The sequence below is a fragment of the Rhinatrema bivittatum genome, chromosome 11, assembly GCF_901001135.1.
Source record: "Rhinatrema bivittatum chromosome 11, aRhiBiv1.1, whole genome shotgun sequence".
NCBI lineage: Eukaryota > Metazoa > Chordata > Amphibia > Gymnophiona > Rhinatrematidae > Rhinatrema > Rhinatrema bivittatum.
This window is the reverse complement of record NC_042625.1, coordinates 82,311,962-82,330,350: the sequence shown is the minus strand read 5'-3', so window position 1 is coordinate 82,330,350 and position 18,389 is coordinate 82,311,962. Positions and strand designations below refer to the sequence as shown.

General features: G+C 41.1%; 1 protein-coding gene across 1 annotated transcript in view; it reads left to right on the top strand.

Annotated features, from left to right (window-relative positions):
* Positions 1-18,389, top strand: part of RLF (rearranged L-myc fusion) — a 66,462-nt gene that overhangs the window by 34,267 nt on the left and 13,806 nt on the right. Inside the window, exons 4-6 of the mRNA XM_029619231.1 lie at positions 397-532; positions 7,503-7,705; positions 14,216-14,352. Coding sequence (XP_029475091.1) covers positions 397-532; positions 7,503-7,705; positions 14,216-14,352 — 476 coding nt within the window. The remainder of the gene's footprint in view (positions 1-396; positions 533-7,502; positions 7,706-14,215; positions 14,353-18,389) is intronic.

Below are 18,389 nucleotides of genomic sequence, written 5' to 3'. Positions count from 1 at the left end.
AGTCCACTCCTTAATTGGATCCCTCCCACTCCTTAATTGGATCCCTCCCAGTCCACTCCTTAATTGGAGTGGACTGGGAGGGATCTGGGGAAAGGCCACATCGCATTGCTGTGCTCATTTTATTTTATTTATTTAAAATCTTTTCTATACCGTCGTTTAGTAATGCATCATCACAACGGTTTACAGTTACCCTTTGCGTGCGCCGATATAAAATCTGGCGCATGGGTAGTGGATTTTATAACATGTATGCTGTGATGTACGCGTGTTATAAAATCGGCACGACCAAGTGCGCACGCTGGGAACCGCGCACATATAGATGCCCACGCTCATCTTTTAAATTTAACCTTTTCGTTCCTTAGAACATTGTCCAGTATTTCTTACTTTCTTGATTTTTAGAATTCACATGATGCTTTACTGGAATTTGGGAACAATAATCTTAAAACACTGGTTGATATTACTAAGGAAGGTGGCATTTGGAAAAACCCATTATATCTTAAGATTCTCTCCCAGCAACCAGTGGAGGTGGCTGAAGGTAAGCATGAACATTTCTTTTAATTTGTTAAACAAGATAAGAGAATACACAAGCAAAAAATTATGTTGTGAACATGAATACAGGCATGAACACTCAGAAAATTAGAACTTACACCAAATATCAAGTACAAAACAAAAATCAATCAAAGCTTTCCCCAGAGCACAAATCATAAAATTTGTGCAGCTGGACCCAGTCTAAACCAAGTTATGAAAGGACAGATGACTTTCCCAAACAGAGGGTAATGTGCAAGCTCCCGCTTTTGTGTTTGTGTTCAACATTTGAGATCTTAAATACTTGTATACATAATTGATCCATTATTGGAACTAGCTTCCAAAATTTAGCAATTGTGAAGCTGGCCACATGTAACAAATGCACAAGAAGCTTGTTGTAGTATATCAGAGCAATGTTGTTAGCCAGTATCCAAGCAAACAAAAAGTAAATGCAAGCAGTAATAGAAATGAACCAATTGTGGCCGTATATTCAGCTTGAGCCATGTGCCAGAACGTTTGCCCACCACATGTAGATTTGGTACTAGTGTCCAATCCAGTATGATACCAAGGATCAGTTTTGGAAAAGAAACGGGGATACGTCAGTCTGGTGTAAGACTCAGCTGTAAACCTTACATGTTTATAGCACATGGAAGCATACGTTTCAGCAGTCAAAGCAAGAAGGGAAAAGAGGAAGAAATTGATCTGTGCTTTAGAATCAAGATTTCATGACAGAGTATTGAGGGCAGGGGTCTGAAAGGGAGGAATCAAGTGTGCTTTGAAGGGAGCTTAGGAATTTTTGTATTTGTTATGATAGAGAAATTGGAAGAAAGAAGTAATGCAAGGAACTCAGTCTTGATGGCAGTTGAATGTCCATAAAGAGATAGCAGAGAGGAATACTGAAATAAAGGACTGGATAGATGAGGATAGGCCAGTGGTAGATTGATTTGAAAGTTATCAGCGTTTTGATGTGCTACAGACTTATAAAATCTTGAGTGGTGAGGCATAGGTAAATAGTTTATTTACCTTTCAAATAGTACTAAGATTAGGGGACACTCCATGAAACTAGCAAGTAGTGGATTTAAAACAAATTGGAAAGATGTTTTTAACTCTATACACAATCAAGTTGTGGAATTTGTTGCCAGAGGCATCTAGTGTAGCCGGATTTAAAAGGGGTTTGAACCAGTTCCTAGAAGAAAAGTCCATAAACAGTTATTAGCCATGTAGACCATAGAAAACCATTGCTATCCTTGGGAGTAAGCAACAAAGAATGCAGGGATCTCCAGGATAATAGTGAACCAGACTAGTGTTGGAGATGGGATCCTGAGTTTGATGGACCATTGGTCTCACTCAGCATGGCACTTCTTATGTTCTTAATCAAAAGAGGACAGAGTTAGGAAATCCAAGACTTGAAGGATGCTAAGGAATAAAACATGATCAGCTGTGCTAGTCGGCAGTAGTGTCAGAAGGTCATGATAAAGCATTGGCCTTGCTTTTGGGCAAAAGAGCGTCATTTCATGTTTTAGTAAGGACTTTTAACCGACATGATACGAACTCCGTGAATGCCGGTATAGAAAAATACAAATAAATAAAAAAATAATGATGTGTGCTGTATGTGATTCAGGTTGAAAGGGATGAAGAGGAAGACAATTTAAATGTTTAATTCAATGTTCTAGAGTACATTTAAGTTCAGGGTATTTCAGAATTAGAATGCAATAAAGTTAACTAAGTCTTGTAAAATTTTTAGTAGTTTGATAACATTTCTGCTGTACCAGAACTGTGTTTTTGAATTTCACCTGTTTTGATTCTTTTAGGAAAACAGGTGTACTTCATTCAAAAATTGTAAAAGCAGTAAAATATGTTGGTCAGTACTCTGGGTTGTTTTTTTTTTTTTTTTTAATTTATATTTTCCATTGACAAGCAGGCTGAATTAGCCATGCTGAGTTGGGTGAGGTCATCAGGTGGCACGAGGCAGAGGTATGTCTCAAAGCTTGTAGAGCTTTTTAGCTCTACTGGGCATGTGCAGCTCTTCCTGCACGAATCAGTATTCCAGAAGTCTCTGAGGAGTCTTGTTTTGTCCGCCCATAGCATGGATGGCTAGAACCTGTCTCTTGCAGGTTTTTTTTTTTTTTTCTCCTTACTTTTACTCATATTGGCAAACCCAAACAGCACTTTTCAGTGCTACGATGGCTCAATGAAAGAACTCCAGATTTAAGTACTGCTCGTATGGCCGTATAATGTCCATAACCAACGGCCACAATTCTTGCTACCTGTGCCTGGTCTCTGATCATGATCAGGCAAATTGCTGTGACTGCGGCAGAATGTCCCCCAGGGCTCAGAGGCAGCAGGCAGAAAAAAAGTGTCTCTGGACAGAAGGCACACCGCTGTTGCCCGCAGGAGTCTCCTCTGTCTCAACATCAGGCAGTTCATCATCAGAGATCGGCAGTGCAGTAGGAGGTCCTCACACTCCTCTCCCAAAAGAATTGAGTGCCAACTGGCCTCCAGAGTCAACACACGCACCAAAAGTACCATTGAAATCTCTTACGGCACAGCCTAATGCACACGGCACTGTAGCGTTCAAGAAGAAACAGTCGACACCATCGACACATCGCACCCACCCAAGGCGCAAATGCTCCGATGCCTTAAGACGCTCCACTGCGTATGGTGTACCTTGAACAACGTACAGCACGATGCCCATGGTGCAGGGGACTCGTCAAAAAACTCAAGACTCAAAGGATCATAAAAAAGGCCTCCTCCACCAAGAAACCAGCTCTGGATAACTCTGCTCCACAAGACAAAAGGAGAAAAGAGCATGAGAGGCCATAAACCAAGGAGCATGGTGCCCCTAGACCTTCCAGCGAAGTTGCTTCGACTAACTGAAGCAAGGTGATTCAGCTGATGCAAGAGCCTTGTTGTCAAGTCGCAACGAGCCATGACTCACCGGTTCCTCAACAGAAGATACACAGGTCAAAAACTCCATCAAAGTCCTCTGGGCTAGTGGACATCAGATGTATTTTGGACATGTGACCCCTAGGAGGGAGGACGGTGCTTCACACTTGCATATGGAAGGACGGTCAATGCCAACATCATTTCCTCCAGACTGTCCAGCCTATGACATCTTAGGCGTGGCAGTTTACCTCCTAGATTACCCCAAAGGATCTACTCCTCATATGAGATGGCAGTTCACTTTACTACAGACACCAGAACCCATTTCTTCATTACTACCACTGGGCTATACATTTTTCGCAGAGCAGGAACAGGCATTAGTACCTACATCACTACGCTCCCCAGGTTGCAGATCACAGCAAGCGGTAGAATAGATTACCGATATCGTGAAGTTTTTTTTTGTTCATCATTATTCCCATTAGTGAAGCAACCTTGTTTCCCTCCAGCGTACCCTATTCTACCAGTCACCACGGAGATAGTAGTGCCGCCACTAGCACCTCCTTTGGAGGACAACAGCGAAGAGCTCCCACCATTGTTTGTCCCCTCCAGAGAACCTACTCCAGCACACTCACTGAGATCAGAAAGTCCCATACTTCCTTTCCCAAGGGAGTCCCCCAGAAGGTCTACTGGAATACCATCTGATCTGCTGGATGAACCACCAGATTATTCCTTTCCACCAGAGGACTTAACTTATTCCTGATTTGTCGAAAAAATGGGCATCTCCCTCAAGGTGGAGGAAAAGAAGAATCTCAGTCCCCAAGTAAAAGTTATGGGAATCTTCAAGATTTTAGACATTCTAGTGGCGCCATCTTCACTTCCTTCTCATGCGGGACTCAATAACATGCGCATGAAGTCATGGGAAGTCCTCCTTTTGGGGGGCAGCCGTTGCATGCAAAATAGATCTCAAATTCTGTCTGAAGAAGGCACCGGGATACGGTGTAGCCCAACTGCCCCACAATTCCTTGGTAGTGGAATCTGCAATGAGGAAGGCAAAAAAGACCAGAAGCCAATCCAGTGTGCATCGGGAAAAGACCATAAGCTATTGGACAACTTTGGTAAAAAGGTGTTTCAGAGAGTAGTGCTCACTTCGAGTCCAGCAACGTCAGTTTTATATGGTACAATAAATGTATAAATGCGTACAAGGCTTGAAACCCTATATCAGATCGAAGGAAGGACAGCAAATGACACAACAGCCACTCCATGATTTGGAGGAAGGGCTTTGCTGCCATCTAAGGTAATTCTACGAAGGCTTCGACATTGCAATAAAAACATCGGCGGCTTCTATGGCAGCAAGGCGCATGGTGTGGCTGAGAGCGAGCGACATCAGAGAAGATGTCCATGAAAAGATGGCGAACCTCCCATGTTTGGGAGCCCATCTCTTCAGCGAGAAGCTGAGAGAGATGGTGTTTCAGGTAAAAGAGCAAAATGTCATGGTCCAATCTTTGTCCACAGGGGAGGGCCAGCAGAGCATGTCAAGATGCTTCTACTCCCAGTACAAATGTGCATACTTCCCAAGAAGGTTCTAGAGGCCGTATTAACCCTACTGCCAGACCCGTAACCAACAACGTCGACAGCAGTCTTGACCTTCACAAGGTCGGGGGTGACAAAGAGACCGGCATCAGCAAATCTCCCAACCCCAGCCGGCAACCAAATACCGCCACAGCAGAAAATACCAGTAGAGGACAGGATCCATCACTTCTTCAGGGACTGGCCATGATCACAACAGACTAGTGGGTTTTGACAATAGTACAGAATGGTTACCACCTAAACATTTACATTTATTGAATTTTTTAATCACTCAACACAATGAAGGCCTGAGCGATGAACATAAAATACATACATAATAAAATTAACTTAGTAAAAAGACAGACAATAAAAATATAAAATCAAATAAAGTACTGACTTCAAATTAAATGACACATTGTAAAATGTAATAAAAACTAATATTGCAAATTAAAACAAAAATAAAATCGAAACTTTGTCAACTGTCCTCAGTTTCCTCGCTTGACTCTTCTTCCACTCAATCAGTCACACCTTGCCATCCTGGCCCAAGAAGTGGAAAGGTTACTAAAGCAGAATGCCATCCTGGAAAAACTACTCCTAATACATCAGGGTTGTTATTCTAAATACTTCCTCAACCCCAAGAAATCTGGGGGTCTTTGCTCCATCCTGGACCTATACCAAATGGTGCAAGGAGCATTCCATTAAATCCCTCACATGTGAGCCTTGTCAGTTGCTATTGTATCTCCATCATCTTTCCAAGGCAGGTCTGGCAACCTCTTCGATTTGGGTGCACGTTAACGCCATAACGGCTTATCAGCAACAAGAGAATGGCTCCCTGATCTCTGTACATCTGCTAATCTCCCGATTTATGAAGGGCCTCCTGCATTTTTGTCCCCCCACATGGAAGCCATCCATATCCTGGGACATTAATGTGGTACTTACAACACTTACAGAAACTCCATTCGAGCCTCTAGATACAACTGACCTCAAGTTACTGACATGAAAAGTGGTCATTTTGGTAGCGGTCATGTCCGCATGGAGAGTAAGTGAGCTGCAAGAATTAGTTCATTTCCCTCCATATTTACAATTTTACCATGACTTGATAGTCCTACACATGCACCCAAAATTCCTGCTGAAAGTATTATCAGCTTTCCCCATAAATCAAGCCATCACTCTTCCAACTTTATTCCAAAAATCACACAAGCAAGAACAGGAAAAACCGCTCCATACCCTGGATTGCAAAAAGCCTTGGTCTATTACAAGTGCAGAACACAAGGACATAAACGTTCCTCTCAACTATTCATTATCTACTATTCAAATAGACTGAGAATGCCAGTAATGAAGAGAACTGTCAAACTGGATTATATCTTGCATACAGTACTATTGTGCTTCAAAGTCGCTTTCCCTGACTCAACCGGTAAAAGCACAGCAGTGATCTCCATAGCACGCTTGCATAACTTGCCCATTGAAGACATCTGCTTACGCCTTCATCTCGCACTACTGTCTGGATGAACTGGCAACACAGACAGTGCAGCTGGACAAGCAGTATTGCCACAGTTAGCACCAAAATAGAATGCTGTCCACTGAGGAGTTCGGGTTGAAGGGAACAAAAAACCTGAAAACCTTTTAGCGGCTCTTCTCAGCTTGGGTCTCGCCACTCAGCATGGCTAATTCAGCCTGCTTATTGACGGAGAAAAAGCAAGCTTGCTTATTGTAAATGGTGCGCTCCATAGACATTATGAATTAGCCATGTGTTCCCGCCCTCCTCCTGGATAGTATATTCATTAAAACCAAAATCCTTTGCTTTGATATGGACTGAGATTTCTGGAACACTGATTCACGTGGGAAGAGCCACACATGCCCAGCAGAGCTAAAAGCTCTACAAGCTTTGAAAGACTGCTACACCTTGTGCTGCCTGATGATGTCACCCCACTCAGCATGGCTAATTCAGCCTGCTATCTATGGAAAACACCGTTTTACGGTAAGCAAACTTGACTTTTCTGACGTTCGTGACACTTCAGAGCGGATTACGTTCAGGTACTGAAGGTATTTCCCTGTCCCCGGGCGGGGAGGCGAAGCGGGGGGCGGGCCTGCGATAGCCGGCAGCGATCGCACCTCCGCGAAACTGGCAGCGATAAGGAATCTTACCTTTCGCCGCCAGCGATGTGTCCGCAGCGTCGGCCCCGGTGCTGCCCTGACTCCTTCTCTTCCGGGGCCGACTCCGCCCCCAGCTAGCGTTAGAGAATGACCTCCTTAGTTTGTACCTCTGAGGCATTGGAGGGTGATGTAACTTCATCAAGGTCACAAGGCTTGTCAACAGGATTTGAACTCTGGCTTCCTTGGTTCACCGCCTGCTGCTCTAACAATTGAACTGTTCCTCCACTCCATAATTAAACTCAAATGCACAAGATTTTTGTTCATTATTTGTGGTAAGCAATATAGTACTTGGATTTTAATTTTTAATGTTTATATGTTTGCTCTTCACCTCCTCAGTTGTAAAATGCTTACTCTTAAAATTTCTAAATCTTCTTTAGTTAATACGCTGATTACACAAGAAGGCCCTTCCTTTCTGCAGTTGCGAATAAAGCATTTGATGAAGTCAAACTGCATATCACAGGCAGCTACTCTGGCAAAACTGTGTGCTGAGTCTTCAGAAATTTCAAATGCATCCTCCTTTCGCCAGTCGTACATCACTTGCTTGTGCACCATGCTGCCTAATGAAGAAGCAATTAAAGAGGTTAGTGCTTGACTACCACTGTCTTTTAAAGCAGCAGTATTATCTAGATTCCTCCAAGAATCAATTTCTCCATTTCTTGGCCCTATTGCTTCCATTTAGGGCTTATTCCTAGATCTGCTTTCTGTTTTCCCTGCTCTCAGAAAATGCAATGTTATACATTTTGGAATTAAAGCTTCCTGAGTCACCTCTTCAGTTTTGTAGGATTACTTTACATGAATCATTGCAATGTATGAATGGGATTCTGAGGAGTCTGCAGTACAGTATCCTGTCTTGGTAGGATAACACTTTTAACTCTTCAGAATCCAACTAAAAGTGAAATGAATAAAAAGGCAGATACTAATGAATGTACAACTGAATAATGTTTGCTATTACCCTGTAGACTTGTCCTGGGGACCTTCATAGCTGGTCGGGTTTTCAGGTAGATAAGATAAATTTGCATATACTGTCTCTAGTCCTTGGGGATATCCTAAATACCCAACCGGCTGCAGCATCCTCAGGACTGGTTTGGAAAGCTCTGCTCTAGAGCTCCTGCACCATCTCGATCTCTCAAGATAGATTTGCCAGTTTTCAACCCTTTTGGTTTTTTTTCCTTGTGGGTTATTCCTATGTCTTGTTTTCTTTTTTGTCATACAGTATCATATGTCTTATGATTTAGCACTTTGATTTTTGAGTAAAAGTTTTATGTCTTTTCTTATGTTGTCACCCATTTAGAAAAAACCATTGCATCATTTTTCATTGGTACTGTATTTATATTTTACATAAAACATTCAGATTTGATGGCGTTCTGATAAGATTCTGCAGCACGGCCTTCCATATTAGTTCACATCATAATATTGAGATTAGCCAAGTGGGAAGAACTTCTTGGGGGTAGATATTCAAAAGCCGTTTAGATAGATAACGGGAACGTTTTCCTTTTAAATGGCTTAGCTGCATCTTTAAAAGGCATATCTGGCTATATTCTAGCCGGATAAGTCGGGGGCATTTCTGGGGAGGAGCGGAGTTACCTCTAGACGTACCATAGGGCAGGTCTAAAGTTAGCTGGATACCACATATCCGGCTAACTCTAACTTATCTGGGTATATTTCCTGGCAAATGCATTTCCCTATCAAACATAAAATAACCAAAGATGTTAAATATATATTTTTTAAACTTGTTAGATTTATATTCTGCTTTTATTTCAGAAAGCGCTCAAAATGTGTTACAACCCACATGTATTGGTGTGTTTTATTTTATTACACTTTATTTCCTGTTGTTTTTTTCCTTTTAATGCTTCTGTGCTGAAGTTGCCATGTTTCATTTCTGAAAAAAAAAAAATCTCTTTAGCTCTGCTGCTGCTTATAGTAACAGTGCATTGTATTTATTCATTTATTTTTTTTATATGAAACATTCAATGGTAAAAAAAAACCCACTTCTATTAAATTGAGAAATGAAGTGGCTTTTTAGCATATTTTATTTTAATAGTTTCAGGTTTCAATTTTCTTGCTAGTACTGCTCTAATATTCATAGATATCTCATTAGGAAGGATGTAAAAATCAAAAGACAAGGCCTGCCAGACAGAGCCAGTAAGTTTGTACTTATTTGAGTAAGTGACAGTGGCTGCTGCCACTTAATCAAATAATGTTCTGGACTTTTATCACTTTATTTTTGTACCAGTTGAGGTAGCGTTGGAAATTAACTCCAGCTCTGACCCCAGGTCTAAGTTTCCAGCACTAAGAAAGGTGTGCTGACCAAACAATCTCTCTGCATTGGGATGTACTGCTTAATGCCTTCATTTGCCTGGGATTTGCATGCGAGGGCGTTAAGCAGCACTCCCATTTAGGAACGCACATTTTCTGCGTGCAGAACTGCTTGCTGCGTCGGCAGTAACCTTTGTGTACAGAAAATGCGGGTTCATGTGCAGGCAGAAAGGTGTGTTCAGCTGAACACACCTTTCTGCATCGGCCTGTCAGACTATAAACTTACCTGTTTTTTAATTCTCTTCCCCTCTTTCTTGGGGTGTCTTAGTATTTGCTTCCAATAGATTCTATATCTCATGTTATTTGCATTTTCTCATACTTTTTTTTTCCCCCCTTTCTGTTGTATATATATTTTTAAATAGTTGTAATTTTCTCTTGTTACCAGTGTTCACAGAAAGGGTTATTGTCATGGTGACTGCTGAGGGATCTTCCTGTAAAACCTGAAAGCGCTAAGAAATTAGATTTTTAGGTTTCTGCATGAATGGCAATTGAGAGGAAGTACTAGACAGGGGGAAACAAAAGATTCCTTAGTAAATGTACACAGCAGTAACACTTTAGAGGAGACTTCTGGTAGTGTATATAAGATCTTATGCTGATTTCTTGTTGGTAGATAATTTATGCTTTTGAGTTGTATGGACATGGTACAACATGAATGGAAATAACAAGGCCTCTAAGAAAACTTTGTGGAGGAGCTCACTCTCTCTAAATAAAATTTGTGAAGATAGGAAGATGAAAAATGCATGGGTACCATGCTGAAAGTAGTTGTTTGAATAGTAATAAAAAGAGGATAGCTAAAAAGGCAGGCTAGCATACCTGATGGGAATCCAGTCGATCTGTGAGTATAAAAGTGTCAGGAGTAGAGCGAGGTGAGATCTGCAGCAGAAAGGGATGCTCTCAGTATTCTGGCTTACAAGTGAGGTTCATTACTGCCATAGTAAGTGTGAAACAAACCTGTTTGGAGACGCTATCCCGAGAGCAAATCAGGACAGTATATTCTACAACCAACAAACCATGAAAACAGGGAGGAACACAGTACAGAGATGAAGTCTGGGGTCTTTGCCCCACCGGTCTAAACAATTGGGTTCTGCCCTCCAGTCTTTTCAGGTTTAATCCAATGTGCACAAATCTCAATTCTCATGACATATGCCTGTCCCAGTAGAATAATTTTCATAGCCCAAATTGACAATGCAAGGTCTTATGCACCAAATGTGTTAGCTGTGTCCTCTAATCTGAGCTCCATGCCAGTGGTAGAGATGTTGCTTTGGTCCACTTAAAACACATGACTTGGCACCATGGGGATTGTGGAGGATTATGGCACCTGTGCCGATTCTGGTTCATCTACAAGTATAATTAATTCTGGCTTGATACAATAAAGTCATTTTCTTTATATTAGACTTTTTATTGAAATATCAGTTAATAAACAACAAGAACAGAGAGAATATCATGTTGATATTGTTTAATTTATTTTTTTTAATTGGAAGCTGTCGAACATAAATGCATTATGACAGAATATTAGGGATGTGCATTTGTTCCGTTTTGGCAAGTGAGCGTGAAAAATGGATATTGTGCATTTTCAATAATGCATTATACGCATATCAGTTTTTTCACATGTAGTATAAAGTTGGAGAGTTGCCTGCTGAAACAGAAGAAACAAATGCACATCCCTACAGAATATAAGAAGTCAACAGCCTTATGTTGCATAGGCGTGAAGGAATATTTTAAGGGATAAAATATGGGGAGGAATGTCTCTAAATTTTTTTTTTAATGTAAAAACTGAAAGAAGCAAGGCCATAAGCTGTTTTTTTGGTTTTTTTTTTCCCCCTTGCTATCTCCATTGATTAAAATCCAAAAAGCCTTGCCATACGATATAATCAGGATATTTCTTTTAGCACATGTTATTGTGTAAATGTATCTATTCCTTAGATGTACCAAACAGAAGGAACACTAATCCAAAAAACAGGAAACTCCAAAATATAAGAAAAGCCTTCACCAAAAAACCTTTATAAAATATTTTTATCAACTCTACTGTGAGCTTATTGAAATATATTTAGATAAAATGCATCAGCAAGCCTTGACGGCAAACCCTTTTTAAATCTGGGTTGCCCGAACTTCTACATCATATGTTTTTTTGTCACTGTGCCAAATAGAAGTAAACCAAGATTCAATCAAGGGAGACTGTGTGAATGAGATTTTTAAAAATGCTTTCGTGTGTATCCAGAATTTTTTTTTTCTAATTTTTAGAATGTTGCATCCAAATGTATTTGTACATTCTGTAGAGAAGTACTGTTTATTTTCTATATAAATAATTCTTACCTACATTAAATAGAAATATCAAAAATAATTTAATGGCTCAATAGTGTTTTGTCTTCACTAGAAGTATTACTACATTCCAAGGCATATACTTACCAATCGCTGCTATTTTATAAAAACAATTTTGGTGGGTTTTTTTTTTTTTTTTTACAAAAATAAACAAAAATGCAGAAAAAGTTCACAGAAAGAAAATGTATAGTTGCCCCAGTTTTCAGAAATAGAGTCTAGATTTTTGAAATATACAAACATGGTTTTGCTATGTCTCTGCCAGTCTGGACCCTATAAAGTACAATACTGTCTACTGGCTCTGCTGTCCAGCACCTTTATTGGAAGAGTTCCTATGATGTCTCCTTCCCTTAGTCTTCGCGATGGTCTGCTGACATGCAGAAGCAGGATCCTCTTGCTGCAAGCATCTGTTTTGCACATGACTGGTTGAGTGGTTCCCACAGTACAGTTGTAGTGAAGCATGACTAAAGAGCAGCAGTGAATACAAACTGAGTCTTTCTGACAGAGGAGATTGCACTGGAGCTTGAAAGGGGGGGGGGGGGTATATGCACTTTCATTCTCATGCTTCACATAATTGCAGGACTGAATGGGAATACTTGAGGACCTTGGGCAGTAGCTGGTTGGGTTGGCCTGGATTACTTTCTGAGGAAAAGGATCCTCCAGAGGCAAGAGAAAGCATGTATCCATTTACCAGGATAATCTGCACTAGTTAATGGTATAACAGCCAACATCTGATTTTGTTACAAGATTTCCTGGTTTGTTTCTTCACAGAGAAGAAATCTAGAGCAAAAAGACTGGGATTGTCCTTGCGTGGGTTGTAGTATGGAATCATTAGGTCTAGTCTATGAAAGTGGAAATTCAGGGAGTAAGGCGTGGATAAGAGCAGAAGAGACAGTAGGGAGTCAAAGGAATACTAATTAGGGATGTGAATCGTTTTTCTCAAGATTGAAAATATCGGACGATACTTTCAAACTCGTCAGAATTCAGGGGGCCCCCGAACTCAATAGGAAATCCTCCCCTTGGCCCGGTGCCAGGCCATTTTTAAAGATGGCCCGGCGCCATCTTTAAAAATGGCACGGGCCATCCATTGCTCCTACCATGTGACAGGGGCCGGCCAATGGCACAGATTGTCCTTTGCCCTTACCATGTGACAGGGGCTATCAGTGCCATTTTGTTTACTGGCAGCCGACAGCCCAAGAGCAGGAAATCGCTCCCGGGACCCCCGCTGGACCTCCAGGTACTTTAAGAAAGTTTTTGGGGGGTCAGGAGGGTGGGGGATGCTAAAGAATCAGATTTAAAGGGTCGGGGTGGGGTTTTTTTTATCGGCTCGGGCACAGCCGATTAAAAAAGAAAAAGATTGGACCGTGGGAAAAAAATTTCCCGATGGTTCCAATTCACATCTCTAATACTGATTATAGAGAAGGAACGGGCTGATTTGGACTTCAATGGGGTCATTCTAAAGTGTATTTGTGAGCTGTTCAAGAAGAAGAAAGAGAACGTGCTAAAAGGGCTGGTATCCTTGAAGGCTAGAATGGGCAGATCATGGAAATGACTCTAAAAACAATTTGGGGCAGATATTAAAAGCTACGCCCTCCCCTTGGCCTGGCGCCAAGTTACGCCTGCCACTGGCCAGCCGCTGTGCTGGAGGCCTCAGTCCCGCCCCTTTTTCAAAGCCCCGGGACATACGCGTCGCCGGGCCTATGCAAAATAGGCTCGGTGCGCATAACCCCCCTGTGCACGTAAATCCAGCCAGATTTACGCACGCAGGGCTTTTAAAATCTGGCCCTTTGAGTGTAATGGAGTCATATCACAGGTTACAAGACCCAGAATTATCTTGAAATAGGCTCAGTACCTGGAAAGAGAGAACCTGATGAAAAGGAAAGATGGGTACAGGTCAAGATCTGCTGAGACTCTGATGGTAATGGTGGTCTAGTTCCTAATGGACACGTCCTCTGACTCTGTTGCAGTGTTGATGATGATAGTATATAGGGTTCATATCTGAGGAACCCCCCGACTAAAACAGTGACTTTCCTTAAGGTACATTTGATAGTAAACATCTGTTTGGCTTACATCTGCATAAGACTGAAAGATCTGATAGATAGTGAGACATGATTACCCCAAGATCTTGCTCCTGTTTGTTGTATTTCCATACATAACCCCCTTCTGCCCACATCATGTACTGCTTCTTTAGAGGAGGAAGAGCAGCAGAAATAATCCTAGGGGGAAGTAAGCATCAAGTGAATGCTTCCTAAAAATGCTGGTGTTGGGCAGCCAAGCCAATAGGTGGTGTTGCACCCTACATGACGCAGACTTCCAAGAGACTAACAGAAGGGGAATTAACAGGTAAGAGAAATTCCTCTTGTTACATGTACTTTTCATGCTAATTGAAAAATATAAAACCTGGTTACGCCAAATGTAGTTTTTTCTCTGAGGGAATTATATCATTTTAATTTAATAGATCTCAAAAGTTGACTGCAAGGAAGTACTAGACATCATCTGTAATCTGGAATCTGAGGGACATGACAACACAGCATTTATTCTGTGTACGACATATCTCACTCAACAGCTTCAAACGGAAAACTTAGATTGCTCCTGGTAAGTTCTGTTATTTTTATATGTTGTTAGATTATGGAAAGCTATTGAGCTTTTTGAAAAATTAAATGAGATTTTCAGTAACTGCAAAGTAGTGTAAACTAGGCATGTGCATTTGTTGTCCATTCATTTGATTTGTTTTGGCAGTACACATGTATCTGATGAAAGGATAGTGTGTACACAGAAATGAATAATGTGTGCATATGTACACCCCAAATACATATGCACACACTATCCATTCGTCAGAAATACACTAGCGCCAAAACAAAAGGAGCAACAAATGCATATGCCTAGTGTAAACTGTGGCAGTAACACCAAGGTACAATTTTGTGTTAAAAGAAGATCCAAATTGGTTATGTAGTGTGGATACAGAGCTGTGAGCCTAGACACCCTACCTGGTATTTACTGTGTGACTTGAGCAAGTCCCTCGTTCAGTTGGTTGCAAACTCTTTGGAATTCCTTTAATCATAAATATTATCATCATGTTTTGAGATGAAAAGTTCCAGTTTTTGGGCCTCCATGAAACTTCTCTTTCTCCAAAGATATGTCACACAGATGAGTTTTTGGCTGGTCAGAAGGCGCTTCTCCTAAGCTGTAGAACTTTGAGGAAGTTTATGTACCACTAGGTGGTGATAGAACAATTGTAATCAACTGTCTGCCATTCCTTTTTTCTTCTTGTCAGAAGATATATATAAAACATAGTATTATAGTAATGATGGCAGAAAAGGACCAAATGGTCGATCCAGTCTACCCAGCAAGCTTTTTAAGGTAGAAACTGTCACTCTGAAATATTTCTTCAAAACTATGTAGCCACCTGATGACCCACCACCATAATGTTCGTTTATCCTTACTAGTAAGCCTTGATACTGTTGATGCAACTCCATCATTGCTCTCTGCTTCAATGGTAGGGGGAAAAGGGGATTTGGATTCGTTCACCAACCGAGGATCCCGACTTTTATAGTCTGGGGAAACAAGTATGGGGGTAATTTGCCGATGCAGCGGTTACTACCCTTAACCAATATGATTGATACTTTAATGCAACTCAAACATTGCTCTCTGCTTCAATGGCAAGGTATAACAGGGAATTGGATTCAACAGAAATTAACGAGGGCTAGTGTGGGAAACTGATAAGCACAGGGGTAACGGGGAGTTGGATTCAAACATCAACCGAGGGCCCTGACTTTTATGGTCTGGGAAAAGATAAGCATGGGGTAACCTGCACAGCAGAAACTACCATAAGCTTACTGGGCAGACCGGATGGACCATTTGGTCCTTTTCTGCCGTCATTTCTATGTATCTAGTTTGCTATCATTCAACCAGTTTCTAACTGAGTTTAACAACTTAGAGGTTACCCACAGGCTGCCTAGCTTGTTTGACTTTCTTAAACTGAGTCATTTAAAATAAGTGTCCTCATGATAGCAAATAGTTATAAAAATCAGAATAACCCTAACTTAAAAATAAGTTTGACTGAAAAAAAAAAAAAAAGATCCAGGATAACTTGAATGAAGATTCTCAAGCCATACAGGGGACAGGGCCACCATAGATCCATTAATCCTCTTCCCTCCACCAGTAGACTTGCCCACAAGATTGATTTTCCTAAATACATACGTTGTAATCACTTGTTGGTGCCCTTAAACCCAAATATATTTTCTCTAGCCTCAAGCTGGAAGGAATGTTTTTGTTGCTGCATAATTGGCTACAAGTCACAGTGTATTTCGTCTTCTTCAGAGAGGGCTGCTAAGCAATCAGAAGAAAGTTGGACTTGATGTAGAGGATAACAGCTTGGTCTTTGTATCTATTCCTATGGAAGAGTGCATGTACAGTGACACTTAATGTGTCCTTGAAGTCAAGGGCTAGCATGCCTCTGGATGTGCTGTTCTGATTCCATAAACACACGAGTCACAGGTTCAGTTTACAAGCCTAAGTACAAATAGGATACTTTAGAGCAGAGGTACTCAAACCAGTCCTATGGGGGCCCCCACCCTCCCAGCCAGTCAGGTTTTCAGGATATCCCTGTTGAATATGCATGAGAAATATTTGCATACACAGGAGGTAGTGCATGCAAATCTCATGCATATTCATTAGGGATATCCTGAATACCCGACTGGCTAGGGGTGGGGACTGTAGGACCAGTTTGAGCACTCCTGCTTTACAGGCTAGCAAAAAGAGGAAATCAATCTATAGAAGGAGGGAAACATAGGCCGTATGATCTTTTTCTGCCATCATGTTTTTATTTAATCTGCCCACCCATACAGACTGCTCATTTCTACAATCCATACTATTCCCTTAGGTTCCCTGTGCTTGTCCCATGCTTTTTTGAATTCATATCCTTTCCTTGACTCCATCAGCTCCCTTGGGCAGCTGTTCTGTGCATACATCCACCCTTTCTGTAAAGAAGTGATTTCCTTAGATTACACCTGAGTCTACTACTCCTTTTCACCCTCATCCCCATAACCCTTCATTCCAGAGCCTTCTTTCCGTTGAAGATGTCTGCCTCCTGTGCATTGATACCTTTGAAATATTTACATTTCTGTCCCTTCTTGCCTATCCTGCCTTTCCTCTAGGTTATACATGTTTAGATCTTTGTCTGTCCCTATATGCTTTTCAAGGAAAACCACTGACCATTTTATTAGCCATCTTCTGGACCGACTTCATCCAGTTTATATCCTTTTGAAGGTACAGTCTCCAGAATTGGACACAGTATTCCAAGTGAAGTCTCACTAGGGACTTGTATAGGGCAATATCATTTCCTTTTTTCTGCTGACCATTCCTCTCTATGTGTGGTCCATCATCTTTCTGGCTCTTGGTGTTGCTTTATCCACCTGTTTGGCCACAATCTGGCCAATACTGTGAAGTGCGCTCAGCTGAGCACACTGCTTAGCCTGCTGTTGGATGCATGTTTTTGATGCACGTCCACTACCCTTTATACAGTTGCATGTTGATGAGGCTATTAATCATTTTCCCAGGATACTGAAAAAAAATGTGCAACTGATCCGCACATATTACACTGCCCAACTTAATGTTGTCGCGATATTAAGTTGGAGGAACCAAAAGGTAAAAAAAAAAATTTGCCGGCAAGTCAGGTTAGGAAAACGGATGCCCTTAAAATTGAGTATCCATTTTCCAAACCTGCTCACATCCACCTCTCCTGGGCCAAGGAGGTGCTAGGGACGCTTAATCGCACGCATTCTGAGAACGGGTGCCGAAATGGACGTGCCTTTTTCTTTTTTTTAGCGTGTGTTTACTGTATTGGCCTGATTGAGATCATCATGTATGATCACCCCCAGATCCTGCTCTTGTTTCATCCCCTACACTGTACTGTTCCTTTAGGGTTTTGCAGCCCAGATGCATGATCCTGGGTTTTGGGGTTTTTTTTTTTTAAGCATTAAATCATAGCTGCCAGATCAGGAAGATAGCAGGAGCATGGATTTGCTGATAAAAAAAAAAATCACTGTGAATACTGTATGTGGCCAAGTCAAGCATTACTTGTAAAAGTAGACTGCTTAGGAAAGAATACACTTTAATATAGGGCACTTGTAATATGCATGCAACTCTGTCTTATCTACTAAGGCATATAGCACAAATCCATGGTCCTACTTATCTCCACTGTTGTATGCATGATCCACACAAACTGTACACTAGCTACAGCTACTACATGCAGTCCTTTCTTGGTCAGATACATTCCAAACATATTTTACTGACATCCCTTTTCAGCACCACATCCGATTTTCAAGTCACTCTTCATATCTGTTCTGTATGCACATCACAACATGTCATGTTGTACAGGAATCAACATGACAGATAAGAAGTAAAAATAAAATATATATATATATATATATATATATACAGAGAAAAAATAAAAATTTAAATTTAAATTTTCTTGGAGGGAGTTTTATATAGGAATCATGAATAGGGTTAGCTGGCGGCTGAGGGGAGTGCCTTGAAGGGGGGAGCAGAAAAGGAGGTCCTTTTCCTCCTCCAGGATTGCCAAAAAAAACCAGAAACAAATTAAGAAAACAAATACTTCAACGCTTCCTTAT